This window comes from Eumetopias jubatus, unplaced genomic scaffold, assembly GCF_037043125.1.
Source record: "Eumetopias jubatus isolate StellerSeaLion01/CBP00866 unplaced genomic scaffold, mEumJub1_p1.0 scaffold_11, whole genome shotgun sequence".
NCBI classification, from domain to species: domain Eukaryota; kingdom Metazoa; phylum Chordata; class Mammalia; order Carnivora; family Otariidae; genus Eumetopias; species Eumetopias jubatus.
The window spans coordinates 85,097,126-85,113,024 of record NW_028274817.1 but is presented as its reverse complement, the minus strand read 5'-3'; the positions used below and the strand labels follow the sequence as shown (position 1 = coordinate 85,113,024).

Genomic DNA, 15,899 nt, shown 5'->3' with positions numbered 1-15,899 from the left:
TGCTCAGCGAGGAGCCTGCTTCTCTCTCTCCCTCTGCCCCTCCCCCTGCTTGTGTTCTCTCTCTCTCAAATAAAGATTTTATTTATTTTTTTGACAGAGAAAGAGACAGCGAGAGAGGGAACACAAGCAGGGGGAGTGGGAGAGGGAGAAGCAGGCTTCCCACTGAGCAGGGAGCCCGACCTGGGGCTTGAGATCCCAGGACCCTGGGATCATGACCTGAGCTGAAGGCAGACACTTAAGGACTGAGCCACCCAGGCGCCCTAAATAAAATCTTTAAAAAAAAAGACAGTTTGAGGGTATAATTAGGAGACATTGGAAAGTGTTTGGGTACTGTTGGAGCCATCAGAGGGAAGACTGAAGGGATTTGGTGGGTCACTGGAGGGTGGTTTGTAGGTGTAGTTGGAAGACTGGGAATGTAAATGGGGAATGTTTACAAATAACATTGGGGACTATTATAAGGCAGTTTAGGGTGCAGTTGGGAGTTTTTGGGGGGTGGTTTGGGTGGTATGGAAAAAATTGGAAGATGTTTTGTGGGTATAGTTGCATGTAATTTAAGACAAGGTTGGGTATAGGGGCGCCTGGGTGGCTCAGTCGTTAAGGGTTTGCCTTCGGCTCAGGTCATGATCCCAGGGTCCTGGGATCGAGCCCGGTATCGGGCTCCCTGCTCATTGGGATGCCTGCTTCTCCTTCTCCCACTCCCCCTGCCTGTGTTCCCTCTTTCGCTGTGTCTCTGTCAAATAAATAAATAAAATCCTTAAAAAAAAAAAAAGACAAGGTTGGGTATAGTGGTCATTGAAGAGTGCTTTGGAGGCATAGTTTTGGACTGCAGAGTATGGTTAGGAGGGTACGTGGAGAGCGATTTGTGGTCCGTGGGGGTGTTTTCGGTGCATACTGGGGGTAGATGGGAGAGTGACTTGGAAGCGTTCCTTGGAGATTGATGGTTTCAGGGCTGATTGCATATGGTTTAGGGGAACGAGTTCGGGGGTAGTGAAGGGTAGTTTACTCCTACAGTTTGGGAGTCCACGGAGGCTGGATTGGGGGTATTGCTTGGGATCAAGGGACAATAGTTTGGGAATGTAGTTGGGGGGACGATGGAGGGTGCTTGGGAGACACAGAAGTTTAGAGGAGAGTTCAGAGGTGTGGTGGTCGCTGATAGAAGGCAGTTTGGGGTACCGCTTGGGGGTCCATTGGGGGGTGACTTGGGGTGGGGGCGCCAGTCTGATCGCTGAGGGGGCGTGGCCTCGGTAGGGGAGCGCTCGGCCGCCCTCGACAAAGCGTGTGCGCACGCGCTCCCAGCTGGTTAGCTCCTGGCGCTCCGAGGGCAGGAAAATCGAAGACCCAAACCGGCGCCTGCGCACTAGGTCTCCGCCGCTGCTGTGGTCTCGCGCCCCGCCCCCCGTTCCCCCACCTCCCCCCAGGCTCGCGCTCAGCGGCGGCTGTGTCGGTGCCGCCGGGAGCGGACGGACCCGAGGTGAGGGTCGGGGGGCCGGGGTCCACCGGCCGCGGCCGAGCCGGCGCGCCTCTCCCACCCTCCCCGCGCCCCCCCCCGTCTGGCCCCCACAGCTAACAGTCGCGCGGCCGAACGCGGCCCACGGGCAGGGCACGGAAGGGGAGTAGGCGCGAGGCCGGGGACGAGCGGGGGGGGGGCGGCGAGGGAGGGGCGCAGCCACCACCCCTCCTGGCCCGCAGCGACCCCGCCTACGTCGCGGGACGAGGACCCTCGGTGAGTAACGCCCGCCGGGAGAAGAAGGGAGGAGACAGGGCGGGGTGAGGGCCCGGAAACGCCAACAGGGGATGTACCTGCGCGCGCACCCGCGACCTCTGACCCTGTGGTCTCGCTCTCGACCCCCCCCCCACCAGACCTGCCTACATCTTTTTTTAACCTCGAGCTCTGGCCGGTCTTGGCCCCAGGACCTCCGATCTGACCCCCGACCTAACCATATTCTGGCCTAGCGCCATCCCCAATCCCTGTTTTGTTCCCTTAAACCCAGTCCTGACCCCAAACCCCACCCAGTTCTGTTCTCAGGATCCTTTGCCCGACCCTGTTCCATCTCTGAGGCTCATCTTGCCTTGTCCTGATCATCCCAGGTTCTGGCCTGATGCTTGACCTGTCTGTTCCCTAAACTCTTGTCCAGCCCCTGAACCCCTTCCAGTCATGTCCTGTCCCCCTAACTGTAGGCTGATCCAGGTCTGTCCGGATTCCTGACCTCTGACTAATAAACTTTCTCCCCATCCTTTGCTATTCTCCTGGTCCCCTCCTGACTCCCCATCTCCATCCTGGCCCACCCGCTGTAGACCATCCCTCTGTTTCCTGCCCTGTCCCTGCCCCCAGCCCTGTGCTGTTTTCCCGTCTTCTCTTGTCCCATCACTGCCCTCATTCCTGTCCTTATTCTTTCGCAGTCTTTTCCTGTTCCTTACCTCCATCCGGAACCTGCCCTTTTCCCTCCCCCCTTCCTTGACCACCGTCTTGGCCCGTCCGTCATCATGTCTTCTGACTGCTGTTCTATACTGACCCTGCCCTGCTCTTTCGTTCTTTGCTGCACCCTACTTTTCTCGGACCCTTGTCCAGAACCTCACTCTGTCCCATCCCCTGGCTGGTGTCCTGGCCTCCATCCTATGATGACGCTGATTCTGTCTTGCCCCCTGCACTCCTTCCTGTTATCTTCCTTCATCCCCTCCCAACCTCAGGCCCTCGTTCTACTCCTTACCACGCCCCTCCACCCTGTTCGGATCTCCCTTTTCCTAACACCCACTTTTCATCTCTCCTCTCAGCCCAGAAGAACTGAGGTCCTGTTATACCCTGCCCCTGAACTTGGAGATTCCACTGTTCCCATGATCTCAAGTTCATCCCAAATGCTTTTCTCAGCACGAACAAGAGCAAACAGCCTTGTGGGCCCTGTATGGCTAAAGGGGTTTTCGTATGTGATGTCCTTCACCTCTACCCAGTGATCTCACGCAGAGCTTGCATTTGTCTCCCTGCCCCAGGAGGGCATGGAACTGTTCCTACATCCCCCACCCTCCCCAAGTGTGGAAGAACACCCTAAATTATTCAGTGAATCTCTGGGAGTCTGTGAGGTCTGGATCATGTTTCCAGCCTGGCTAGGTTGGGGGCTGCCCCATGTCGAGGTGGGGGGTGTGGTGAGCAAACATGCAGGGGTGGGGGACTCAGGAGTATGTATGACTCTTCCAAGTCATGTTACCCCCATCTCCTAGTCCTGATCCTGGGTGTGCATGGTTTCTGCTTTCCTGGCCTGAAAAGGTCCATTCCAGGCCAGAGGCTTCAGGGCTTGGTAGGGGTGGGATGGGGGTGGGGGTGGGGATCTATCCCCCTTCTCTCAGCTGTAAGCAGTTCAAATTTCGGTGCTAAGTCCATCCCACCTCTGGGGGGCAGGTGTGTTTGTGTTTGTGAGTGTGTGGAGGGGGGAGTGTGTTGTGTCACTGGGTGTTAGACTCAGTCCTGTCCAGTAGTGACAATAACAGCAAGAGCCATACAAGGTTCTCTCCCTGAATCTCCTTGATTCTGAGGACAGGCAGGGAGAATTTGGATAGCAAGAAGGTAATGTGTTATTCAGTTGTGTTTTGTTCCTGCATTTGTGACAGAGTAGTGAGAGCTCGAATAATGAGATCCTAGACCCATCTCTTATCTGAAACATTTATCCAAACCTTTTTTTTTTTTTTTTAAGTAGGCTCCACGCCCAGCGTGGAGCCCAACACAGGGCTTGAACTCATGACCCTGAGATCAAGACCTAAGCTGAGATCAGAGTCAGATGCTTAACCGATTGAGCCACCCAGGTGCCACTAACCAAACCTATTTATAACAACACAAGCATTCTTCATTGTCCCAGTGTCTGTTTGGCACCTGACTTCTGAGAGGGAGAGCTCGGATAATTCAGGCAGTGAAAGATACCAAGTTATCTGAAGGGTTTTTTGCTTTTGCGTTTTACACAGTGAGTGGGGAGGGTTCAGATAATGAGGGATAACTGCTCCAGCTAAAAAATATATTCAAATCAATTCATTTCCCTGAGCTCCAGCAGCAGGAGTTGGATTAGTAAGAGGACTGTGTTGTGTGAATATATTTGGTTCCTGCATTTTGCCTGGTGAGTAAGGGAAGCTCAGAGAGTACGGGACACCAGTTCTATCTCAAAGGTGTACCCAGATCCATTCAGTTCCTGTATGTGGATAGTGAGTGTTTGGAGAATTTATCTGAATAGGTTTGGTTCCTGCGTTTTTGATGTTGAGTAGCGAGAGGTCTGATAATTATGGAAAAGAACTCTGTTTCAAATATGTTTGGTTTGATAGGGAGGGTTCAATGTCTGGGTGGCAAGTAGGGAGGGTTTGGAGGCTGAAGGATACCAACTCTGTCTCAGCAGCACATCTGAATACATTTAGTTTCTGATTTTGGATAGTGAGAGTTGGGATAAGTTTATTGGCTGGAAAACAGCTCTGTTTCAGATTTATCAGGTGAAGCTGAAGGATACCAGCTCTGTCTCAAAAAAAAAAAAAAAATACACACACACACTTGATTCCTGAGTTTAGATTGGGAGGAATGTTGTCATTCTGACAGCCAATACCTATCGAGCAGTTACCAAGGGCCAGTTACCATGCTAAGCAAGCTGTGAGTGTCTTAACTCACATCATGCTCACAACAGTCCTGTGAAGTACATACTGTTGTCATCACCCCCGTTTTATAGATGAAGACACTGAGGCACAGAGAGGATACGTGACTTGTCGGGGCAGCCGTCAGTCGCAGAGCGGGGTTGAAGCCCAGAGCCGCTGCTGGCTACCCCTACAGGAGGCCGCATGGGGCTCAGGTCCCAGCTGGGGTGGGGCCTAGAGGTTGGCCATCTTGCAGGACAACGAGACGTGTGTGGGTGATTCTGCCCCACCTGTCTGCTTGGCCCAAGAGGCGCAGTCACCTGCTCTCCCCTCCTTACTCCTGCCCCAACCCACCTCTGCACGGGCTTATCGTTGTTGTTATTGACGGTCATTAATGACGTGGTGTGAGTTTCCTTGTACTTTGAAACGCCTTCCAAAGTGACTGTGGCCTCTGTCGGCCCTGTAACCGCTGTTTACCCATTTTACAGATGAGGAAAGCCAAGCCTTGATACTCAGTCTGCATTGCCAGCCAGAGATGCCCTCGGCCCTCTCAGCTCTGGTTTCATAAGTGTCCCTCTTCCCAGCATTCTTGCTGTCCCACAAGAGGCGGGAGAGGCCATGGCTGAGGGGACACTCCCCATTGACACCTAGCCACCCACCTTACGGCCGCTGCCTCCACCAGCCCTAGGCAGTGAAGGGGGGAGAAGGGGGCGGATGAAAGGAGCCTTTGTGTCCCATGCCAGAAATCTCACCCCCAGGAAGAAAGGTGGGCAGGGTGGCGGGAGGCCTTGGTAGCACGCATATACATATATGGGGCAGGGCATTGCTGATACAGGGCTCCCCTCCAGGCTTGCCCCCCCTGCCAAGTGGGGAGGGAGCTTTCCTCACTCTGCTCTTTCACATCACAGCATGGGCTGCTGCAGGGGCCCGGGTTGGGCTTGGGCCCTGAGGTCACAGAGCAGATGGTCCCAAATGGAGCACAGGATGTGTGGTATGTGCTGGGGCAGGCCAGAGCCCTCAATTTCCTTGACTCTGGCCAGAAATGCCCAAGGGGGAGGAGTGGGGCAGAGCCAGCCTGGATGTAAAGAAGCATGAGCCCCCTCCCCACTCCTCCTCCCTTGCAGGAGTAGCCTCTGTCCGCCTCCAGCCCAGGACCCGGCCCCCTGAGTTCTGAGTCCACCTGCTTTTAGGCCTCTGTGATCAGAATCAGGCCTCTTCACCTCTCCAGGCCCCAGCTTCCACATGTATGAGCTGGCTATGAAGAGCTGGGTCTGCGTCGTCCTCCCAGGTTTGTAGGGACCAGGAGGGGTGAAAACATGCATGTTTTGTCAGTTTGCTGGGATGATTTCCTCTGGAGGTGCAGAAGGTAGTAGGGTCTTGAAGCCCCGGTCTTTCCTTGGAGAAGCTGACCTCCTCTGTCCCCAGTTTGGGAAACTGTTACCTCAGTGAGGGTGGCAGTCACTCCAAGACCTTCTCCCACCCGTGCCTTGTCCTGGGAGGGAAAGGTAGGGGCCTCAGGCATGTGATGCTTGCTGCCAAGAGACACACACCCGATTTACACCCGCATGCTTAACGTGTCCCTAAACTCCATCCTCAGCTCCCAGGTAATACCCTTGGGTGGGCAGGGTCTGATGTGGGCACCCGGGTAGCACCGGAGGCAGCCCCACTCCCACAACCCTTAGCCCTTCTTCCTTAGTTCCCTACTAGGTGACTGGAGTGAGCGGGGACGTCTGGGCTCTTTTCTTGGCCATGCTGGACACCCTGAAGGGTCCCGGCCCTGAGATTGTCCCTAAGGGTGTCCTGAGCCCTGGTGACAGGCAGGCAAGGGTTAAGAGGTATGGGCTGGCCCAGTCCCTGGCCAGGTAGGCTGGGCTATTGCCTAGTGGGAGGCGGCCTAGGCATCCGCCACTGTGCTCACCACCAGCTCACTACCACTACCAGCTGGAACGGGGCCTGGTTGAGACAACTATTTTTTGAGGTACCTGAGGCCACCCCACTGCACCTCTCTGGCGTTGGTGAGCACCTGGGAACAGGGGGCCCAGGGGCGGGGTGGGGGGAGAAGGGTATAGGGTGTACCATGGCTTCCCCTGGGAGAAAGCCAGGTCTGTCTGTGCGGGGGGGGGGGGGGGGGGGGGGTGGTACAGCGAAGGAGGACCTGAGGAGAGGAGCGAAGCCCAAAATGTCCAATTTCCTCTCCTGGCATGAAGCCGATTCCTTGCCAGAAACGAACGAGAAGAAGGGGTGGGGTAGAAGAGAAGCCAGAGTCCCCCTTCTCCACAGTCCCCCCTTGCTCCCTGGCCCCCTTCCTCCCCCTGGGGAGTAGCCTCTGCCTTCCTGCAGCCTGGGGCTTTGCCCCTGGGGAAAGCCCAGAGCGGGCTATTGAGAAACTGCTTCCCGACACCAGCCTGCCTCCATCTGTTCACCCAGAGCAGGGGACAGTCCCGGGCACTGGGAGTTGGTATTTGCCCCGATAGTGGATAGTGGCGAGATAGGGAAATGGAGGGTCCCACTGAGGGTGGTAGGGCGCCACCCAGGTGAGGCGTCTCGGTTGTAAACAGTCATTACGGCCAGGAATTTCTTTCTCGGCTGTGCTGTCAGAAGGGCAGACCTGAAAAACCTGCTGGGCCCGCCTCTGGGTGTGTGTGTGTGTGTGTGGGGGGGTCCCCTCTGCAGCTCTCCTGCTGCGGCCCCATCCCGCGACAGGACTCGGGGGCCGGGGGAGGTAGTTAGGGAAAGAACTGCTGGGACCCCCCTTCTCTGCACCTCCAGGTGGGGCTGGGGCAGTTCTGGACCCTAAGGCAAAGGTGCAGAGGGCAGGCAAGCGGAGGCAGGGGTTCGGGAGCTGGGTGTGGGGGTGTGGGGCGTTGACCCTGTGTCTAGCCTACCCGGTGACCCCATGACTCAGGCCCTAGCTATGTCCCCGAGGTCAGGCTGACAGGGTGGAGTCGGGGTTCCTGTCTAGACCCCGTGTTGACTTCCAGGATGCCATGAGCTCCCAGGGAAGGAAGGCTCAAGGCAGCCCAGCGTGGGATGTGGGACAAATCCTGGTGAATGGGCCCACCGGGGAGGCGTTGAAGTTCCTGTTGGGGTGGAGCCCTGGGAGAGTTCCTCAGACTCAACCAGGGGCTGGAGAAGAAGGAGCTCCAGGAGGCTCGGGGCCCAAGAGGCTGAGCTGGGACCTCCAGGAAACCTCGCTGTGCTGGGCAATGTCAGGCCTTGGAGGGTGGTCATCTGCAGAGCACACGTTGCTGCCTGGGTGTGCAAAAAGGCTTTAGGGACTGACCCCTGCTACTGAGGTTGAGGACAGGGAACCACTGTTTTCTGGGAGCCGGTAGCAGGACTGGTGGCACCATATTAGCAGCTTGGCCGCCTCCCGCAGCAGGTTGATGGGGAAGGGGCTCGAACCCACACCTCCTTGGCCACCTGGGTCTTCTTCACACCTGGCCGCCACAGCAAGCTGGGGATTAAGAGGGGCGGGGACCTCCGTGGCCTCATGAGGCCCTCCCAGTTGCCTGCCGCCAGCCCGAGCTCAGGCCAGGTGGTGGGAGGTGATGTCACCTGGCTCCCCAGCTGGGGACCGAGCAGGATGTGGGAGGGAAGGAGCAAACTCCAGAGGAGGGGACGAGGGCAGGGCTGGCAGCCAGCCAAGGCAGGCTCTGTGGTCAGCCAGGGTGTCTGGGGGCAGAGAAGGAAGTAGGAGGCAGGAGGCTTGTTATCTGCAGCTGAGGACTTTGCTGCTCACTGTCCCAGCAGGGGTGACTCCGCTCTGCCTGGTTCGGGACCGGGACGACTGGGGTGGGCAGAGGGGCTGGAGGGGTCCGGAGGCCTAGTGAACACTCTGCGGCACTGGGGCCGCAGGATAGAATCGGGACAGGTAGAGACCCACAGATCTGGGCTAGATCCCTAGCTTGGCTCTCTCACTTACGCGACAGCCATTCACTGAGTGCTCACTGCTCTCTCAGAAGTGTTCTGAGTGCCAGAGATCCCGGGAAACCGGACAGGTATGTTTCTTGTCCTCACGAATGTGCAAGGGAAGCACAGTCTCTTGCTGGACAGCAGTTGTGAGGGGACCCGGGTGGGGGCCCACCACTGGAAATGACACATAAGCCCCAGCATGTAAGTGAGAACTAGGGGCCGGAGAGGCGAGGCATGGCAAGAGCACTCCAGACGGCAGCCGCAGCCTGGGCAAAGGCCCTGAGGCCTGCTGGGCCGGGAGCTTATGAGGGATTGGTGAGGTTGGAACAGCTCCACGGGGGAGGGTCAGGCCTTCTGTGCCTTACTGTCCTCATCTCGGAAATGGGGGCAATAATCACAGAACTGCCGTCAAAGGGTGGTTGGAAGATTCAGTGTGGCATGGAAGGTGACTGTTCCAGGACCCAGGTGCTTCATCAGGGCCCCCCGTTGTTAGAGTTGGTTCAATCTGTACCATTAATTCTCCCTCCCTAGGCAAGACTCCTGACTGCGGCCCATGGGCCTCTGAGGAGGCGTCGTAAGTCCGCCCAGCTCCCCACGTGCTGTGCTTCCACTCAATGGGAAGGGAGCCGAGGTACCAGGGCCCAGTGGGGCCAGACACTGCCACAGATGCTGAGAGGACAGGCCAATCAGGAGGGCGGGGTCAGGGGACCCTTTACTCCCAGCTAGGCTGTGGGACGTTGGGTCGGGGCGGGGGTTGGGGGGACGCAGGATGTGCTTCCTTAATGGCTCCTGTGCGTCCCTGCCAGGCCCTGTCCAGCGATCAGCCACTGCCTCTCGACGGCACCAGGATGGAAGTCAAAGGTCAGCTGATCAGCTCTCCCACCTTCAGTGCCTCAGGTGGGTGGCTGGTTCCCCTCTCTGCCTCTTTCACCGCTCTGAGTCACCACCTGCCTACTTGGAAAGGGTTGGTCCATGGCCCCACGCTGTGCCAGGACGCCCTGGCTGATCTTTGCTCGGAACTTTGCTCCCTCTGTGTCCAGCTGCCCTGTTCGGAGAGGCTGCCCCCCAGGTGAAGTCAGAGCGTTTGCGGGGACTGCTTGACCGGCAGCGAGCCCTGCAGGAGGCCCTGAGCCTGAAACTTCAGGAGCTCCGCAAAGTGTGTCTCCAGGAGGCGGTGAGGGCCTGGCCCTAAGTGTCTGATGGGCAGGGGTGAGGAGCCGGGGCTCCTAGGCAGGCAGGTGGGGGCGGTGAGTGCTGAGCCACCTGTCTGAGCTGTAGATTCCCTGTCACCCTCTAGTTTCTCAGAGCTCAACTTCGATGTCTTAGAGTCAGGAAAATCTGGCGGGGCAGGCCCCCAATTCCTTATCAGCAATTTGAAATCCCCAAACCCTCCAAAACAATAGTTATTTCCAAAATCTGGCAGTAAAACCTGACCTGAACTGACAAGGGGTGAGTTCCGGTTTTGATTTACCCCTCTTGGTGTGAACGTCTACACAGTTGGCCAGGAACGATAACGCAGTTCACAGCATGCAGCCCCAGGCCCTGAGGGGTGGGTGACATGATATGCAGTATATAGACCACGTCGCCTTTACGAGAAATAAGAAATTCCAGGTTCCAAAGCAGGTCTCCTGACCTCCCATGCCCTCGGCCCCAGGGATTTGGGCCACCTGTGGCGGGGGGGGGGGGGGTGTGGTGGGAAGACCTGGGAGTGAGGAGGAGAAGCGGCAGGCATGGGGTGCTGGGCATTACTGAGCTGCTAGTAGGACTTCCGTAGCTTCTGCCGTCATTCCTGCTTTGCGCCATTCCCCCAGCTAACCCTCGGTAGTCTCTGCCCCCGGCCCCCACCAGGAGCTGACCGGCCAACTGCCCCCCGAGTGCCCGCTGGAGCCTGGGGAACGGCCTCAGCTGGTCCGCCGGCGGCCCCCTGCCGCCCGAGCCTACCCTGCATCGCACCCCAACCCAGCACACCGCTCCTTGTGCCCTGCTGAGGTGAACAGACGGGCTTGGGGAGAAAGGTGGGGGTGGGACAGGTACCGGGGCAGCGCTGGGGTTGCGGCCAGGGCAGGGAGAGGCGAAGGTGACAAGGAAGCAGCTGGAGGGAGGTGGGATCCGGCTCTGGGGGAGGGCACTGGGCCCCGTCCTAAGCCTCTCACCCTCAGGAAGAGGGATGTGTCTAGTCCGTACCCGAGGCAGGCCCCACCTGCAGAAGAAATGAGCTCCGCCCCAGAACAGGCCCCGCCCCCGCGTCCCTGCGCCCGGCCGGCTCGGACATGTGGTCCCGTCCTGCCCCGGTCGGGCGCGCCCCGCAGGAGCTGGCTCTCGAGGCCCTGGAGCGCGAGGTGTCCGTGCAGCAGCAGATTGCGGCCGCCGCCCGCCGCCTGGCCTTGGCCCCGGAGCTGAGCGTCGAGCAGCGCCGGCGCCGGCGCCAGGTGCAGGCAGATGCACTGCGGAGGCTGCACGAACTGGAAGAACAGCTGGGGGACCTCCGGGCCCGCCTCGGCCTCCCGGGGCTCCCCCCGCCACAGCCCCTGGCCCTGGCCGCGGGGGCGGTCATCACCGCCCAGGGAATGTGCCTGGGCACGCGCCTCGCTCAGCTCAGCCAAGGTGAGCCCCCCACCCCGTGTCACCGCACCGGCGAAGGCGGGAGCGTGGGCGGGGCTGGGAGACGGCCCGTGACAAGTGGGAGCCAGGGAGGACTGAAGGGCCCCGCCCCGTAAGGGGAGTCGTGACCGACTGGCTCTGTGGCAAGGGTGGGGCCGCTGGGAACTTGACCAGGTGGCCCCAGGAAAACGAAGAGCCAAGCGGCGGGTGGTCTTGGATTCAGGTAAAGGTGGGTTCTTGGGAAGGAACGGGCCGGGGAGGAGACCGTCGGGGGTGGGGGGGCGGAAGGGGATGGCACCCAGCCCTTGCCTTGAAAGGCCCGGGTCTCCCCCTTCTCGCCTGTAGAGGACGTAGTTCTGCACTCGGAGAGCAGCTCCCTCTCAGAGTCTGGGGCCAGCCATGATAATGGTGAGGACTCCTGTCCCCCAAAGCCACCCACCCTTTGATGCTCAGCCCCTCCACTCCCTCTTTAACCCCTCTTGAGCCATGCCCCATCCTTGCCTGGGGCCCCCATCTTTCTTGGCTCTCACTGCCCAGCTCATGATCCCCAGTTCCAGCCTCGAGCCTTAGCTCCTGGCCCACCCTCTGCCACTGCCTGTCCCCCACCCCCGTCCCTGCGCGCAGCCCATCTGGCCCCCCCCATTGGCTTTTCTCCCACTTTCCGCCTTCCTCCCAGAGGAGCCCCGTGGCTGCTTCCCTCTGGCCGAGCGCCCCTCACCACCCAAGGCCTGGGACCAGCTGCGGGCCGTATCTGGGGGCAGCCCTGAGCGGCGAATCCCATGGAAACCACCCCCGTCAGATCTTTATGGGGATCTGAAGAGCCGGCGGAACTCTGTGGCCAGCCCCACCAGGTGAGGGTGAGCCCCTTCCCTCCCCCCGCCCCGCACCGGGAGCCGGGAGCCGGATCCTGAGCCTGGGCGGGCAGAAGGGCCTGTTGGTGGGTATGGTCTCTAACCTGGGCCTGCCCATCTCTGTCTAGCCCGACGCGCTCGCTGCCCAGGAGTGCCTCCAGTTTTGAGGGGCGAAGCGTGCCCGCCACCCCTGTCCTCACCCGGGGCGCTGGCCCCCAGCTCTGCAAGTAAGGGGACTCTGAGGGTGGGTTGGAGGACTAGAAGAAGAACTGTTAGTTCTAAGAGAGCATTAGCAAAGGGTATGGGATGTGAGAGGCTGGGCTTTGAAAGGTATATTTGGCACAAGTCGCTTCCTTTCTCTGAATCTTGGCTCCTCTTCTGTGAGATGGGCGTAATATCTGCCTGTGAAGGACGCTGTGGGCATAGTAAGTTCTGGTTAACATGTACTGAGCGCCTAACATCTGGGAAGCCGTGTTCTGCACGGTATCGACCCCTGTAATTGTCCTAAGATCCCTGCCAGGTAGGTGCTGTCATTATTCCCGTTTTATGGATGAGGAGCCTGAGGCACAGAGCAGTTAAGTGACTTGGTAGTAGATCGAAGACCTGGTGTTTGAACCCAGGCTGCTTTGCCTCTAGAGTCCGTGCTTTGAACCGCTGCTCCCTCCTACTTCTTGAACAAATACTTGCTAAGCACCTGCTTTTCCCAGGCTGTGAGCAGAACAAAGTCCCTGTCCTTCTGGCACTCGCATCCTGTGAACGGTGGCTGATAGTTCGGGGTCGTTCAGACACACGGGGCGGGGGAGGGGGGGACAGAGAGTTCAGGAAGTTGGATTCCAGGCCCGGGGATTAGGACCCCACTGTGGAGGGGGCAGGGAGCTGTAAGACACCCCCCCCCCGCAGGGCAGGGGGCCCCAGGCTTTGGGAAGAGCCCTCTGCTGGTCCTCCTCTGTCAGTCCTTCCCCTCCAGCCCTGCACAGGCTTACATCTCCCTTGGCACTAACCACCCTCCCCCCCATTCGTCTTCCGTCCCTCTGCCCCTAGCGGGGGACAGAACCTCCGCTGCCTTGTCCATTCGGCCCGCCTAACCCCTTGATACACCAGGTCTCTAATCCTGGGGCCCTTCCGGAGATGCGCAAGTGAGAGCTCAGGAAGAGGTGGGGTCTGGCGGGCGCCCGGCCACTCCCGTCACTCCCGTCACCCCCACCTCTGCGTCCCCAGACCCGAAGGCCTGCATTCTCGCCAGTGGTCCGGCAGCCAGGACTCCCAGATGGGCTTCCCCCGGGCAGAGCCTGCCTCCGACCGCGCCTCCCTCTTTGCAGCCCGCACCCGTCGCAGCAACAGCTCTGAGGCCCTGCTTGTGGACCGGGCGGCCGGTGGGGGAGCTGGCTCCCCGCCTGCGCCTCTGGCTCCGCCTGCCGCTGGCCCCCCGGTCTGCAAGAGCAGCGAGGTGCTGTACGAGCGCCCCCAACCAACCCCTGCCTTCTCCTCCCGCACAGCTGGCCCCCCAGACCCTCCCCGGGCTGCCCGGCCTAGCTCAGCTGCCCCTGCCTCCCGTGGGGCCCCCCGGCTCCCGCCCGTGTGCGGGGACTTCCTCTTGGACTATTCCCTGGACCGGGGCCTGCCCCGCAGCGGCGGCGGCGGCGGCGGCGGCGGCGGCGGGCCAGGCTGGGGGGAGCTGCTGCCTGCAGCTGAGGTCCCAGGACCTCTCTCCCGCCGGGATGGGCTCCTCACCGTGCTCCCAGGCCCACCACCCGTGTATGCAGCTGACGGCAGCAGCCCCCTCCTCCGCAGCAAGGACCCCCACGCCCGTGCCACCCGCACCAAGCCCTGCGGCCTGCCCCTGGAGGCCGCCGAGGGGCCGGACGTGCATCCGAACCCTCTGCTGTGGATGCCCCCGCCCACCCGTATCCCCCCAGCCGGGGAGCGCATCGGCCACAAGAACCTTGCCCTGGAGGGGCTGCGGGACTGGTACATCCGCAACTCGGGACTGGCCGCCGGGCCGCAGCGGCGGCCTGTGGTCCCCCACGTGGGCCCACAGCACCCGCCCTTCCTCCACGCCCGCTGCTATGAGGTGGGCCAGGCGCTGTACGGGGCCCCCAGCCAGGCGCCGCTCCCGCACTCGAGGAGTTTCACGGCACCCCCTGTCTCCGGCAGGTATGGGGGGGGCTTTTACTGATGGGTAGGGGTCTCTTGAGGCAGATGGCAAGCCAGTCACAGTAGCTAAAGACTCAGACCGGGAGAGAGCTAGCCGCCGCCTCGGCCCGGGGTCCTGGGCCCTGCCTGACCTGCATGAGTCTATGGGGTCTCGGTGGAGGGGTGTCTTGGGCCCTGGCAGTGGCGGCAGTTGTCTCCCAAGCTGTAGAAGAATTCCAGTATTTGAACAAAACAGTGCATGTCAGCTGAAAATGAGCCTTGAAAGCAGGGTGCTGGGAGGAAGGGCCTCCCGGGCCCCTTGCCTCTCTCTTCTGCCTTTGGCCGTGCCCCCACGCTTGCGAGCCGAAAGGTGCTGTCCTGTGCCTGCCTCCGCCTCTTTAACGAGCCTCTTTTCCTCTCTTTCTGTGTCTTGTCCGTCTTTTCCTCTCTTCTCTGTCTTGCCACCCTGTCCGGATTCCTGCTCCCCCTTCTAAAGATACTACGCGGACTTCCTGTACCCCCCGGAGCTGAGCGCTCGTTTAAGTGACCTGACGCTAGAGGGGGAGCAGTCCTCCAGTTCTGACCCCCAGACCCCGGGGACGCTGGTCTGACCCCTTCTGATATGCCCCTTGTTGGCCTGGGCACGACTTTAATCTGGGGGAGCGCACAGCTGACCTCGCTGAACCCTGGGGTGTGGTTGCTGTCAGTCCTGGGGGGTGCCGACCTGATCTTCCAAGGCCCCTGGCTCCTCGTGGACCCACGAAGGTGTCTGACACCCTGCTTCCCCTTTCACACTGTGCTGGGAACTGGGACCCTCAGCCAGCTTAAAAGAGGGGCGATGGTGTAACGGGGACTCCAGGCCCCTTCCTCCATTTCTGTTTACACTTGTGATTTAGGTCTTCACTGTCTTCCCCCAACACTAGACGTTTTATAAAAGGGAAACTGTGATCTCGTCCTGGTTGGGTTCATTCCTGTCCTCACGCCCAGCCCGTTCCATTCAGGAAACCCCACCCCCCAAAATAAACGGACCATATAGGGTCTCAGGGCCCTTTTCGGGGCAGCCAGGAGACTCTGGTGTGAACAGAACTCCCCGCCACCCCCCACCAGGCCAGTTCTTGGGGAGGTGGGCTCTCTGCCCACATTTGGAAGGACTGAAGGCTGGGTAGGGGGCTTGGGTTCATTTTCCTACCGCCAGGGGCACCCGAGGGAGCCCCAGCCCTTGTCTGCCTGTCTGTGCCCGCTGCCTCTGCCCGCAGGATGAGATGGCCCAGCCTCCACCCTGTCTAGCCCGGTCAGGCAGTTGGCCCTGCAGGAGGGCCCAAGGGCAGAGCCGCCGGGCATGTTGCGTCCTGGGATGCTGCGGTGGTGGAGCCTGGCATCTGGTCGATGCCAGTAAAATCCTCAGGTGACGGTTGGCCAAAAGCTGCGTCACGTCTTCCTTTGCTTTCTTTCCACCCACCACTTTTTAAAACAAATCTACACAAGCTGTGTTTTCTATGATACCTATCTGTGACTTTCTGGAGCTGGGGGTCCCCCTACCTCCTTTACCTGGTGTTAAACTTTTCTTTTTCTACCAGTGGATCTGGGCCCAAGACACTACCCACACTGGAAGGGGATTTCTATAATAAATGTGTAAACCGAACCCATGTGTCACTCCTCTTGTCCGCCTTACCTTGGGGGCCCACACCTGTAGTTAGGACCAGGTAATAGGTTTTTATGATGCCAGATTATAAAAAACACACACTGGAAACAGTGTGTGATAATGGCGTCCACCTGGGCTTTACTTGCTGGGATGCGGGGCGA

General features: G+C 59.6%; 1 protein-coding gene across 6 annotated transcripts; it reads left to right on the top strand.

Moving 5' to 3' along the window:
- The first annotated feature begins 1,634 nt into the window (after nt 1–1,634).
- On the top strand, nt 1,635–15,738 carry CCDC120 (coiled-coil domain containing 120). Of its 6 annotated transcripts, none has more exons than XM_088028799.1 (12): nt 1,635–1,723; nt 5,505–5,587; nt 5,721–5,884; nt 9,043–9,085; nt 9,318–9,408; nt 9,552–9,685; nt 10,360–10,500; nt 10,821–11,115; nt 11,458–11,520; nt 11,789–11,963; nt 12,092–12,190; nt 13,182–14,712. In XM_088028799.1, exons 5-12 carry the CDS (start codon nt 9,360–9,362, stop codon nt 14,137–14,139), a joined length of 1,914 nt encoding a protein of 637 aa, XP_087884925.1. In that variant the 5' UTR covers nt 1,635–1,723; nt 5,505–5,587; nt 5,721–5,884; nt 9,043–9,085; nt 9,318–9,359; the 3' UTR covers nt 14,140–14,712. The 6 variants fall into 6 exon arrangements, with proteins under 6 accessions (XP_087884925.1, XP_027969326.2, XP_027969329.2 ...); XM_028113525.2 differs by having other exon boundaries at nt 9,043–9,142; XM_028113528.2 differs by lacking the exon at nt 5,505–5,587 and having other exon boundaries at nt 9,043–9,142.
- Nucleotides 15,739–15,899: the final 161 nt, after the last annotated feature.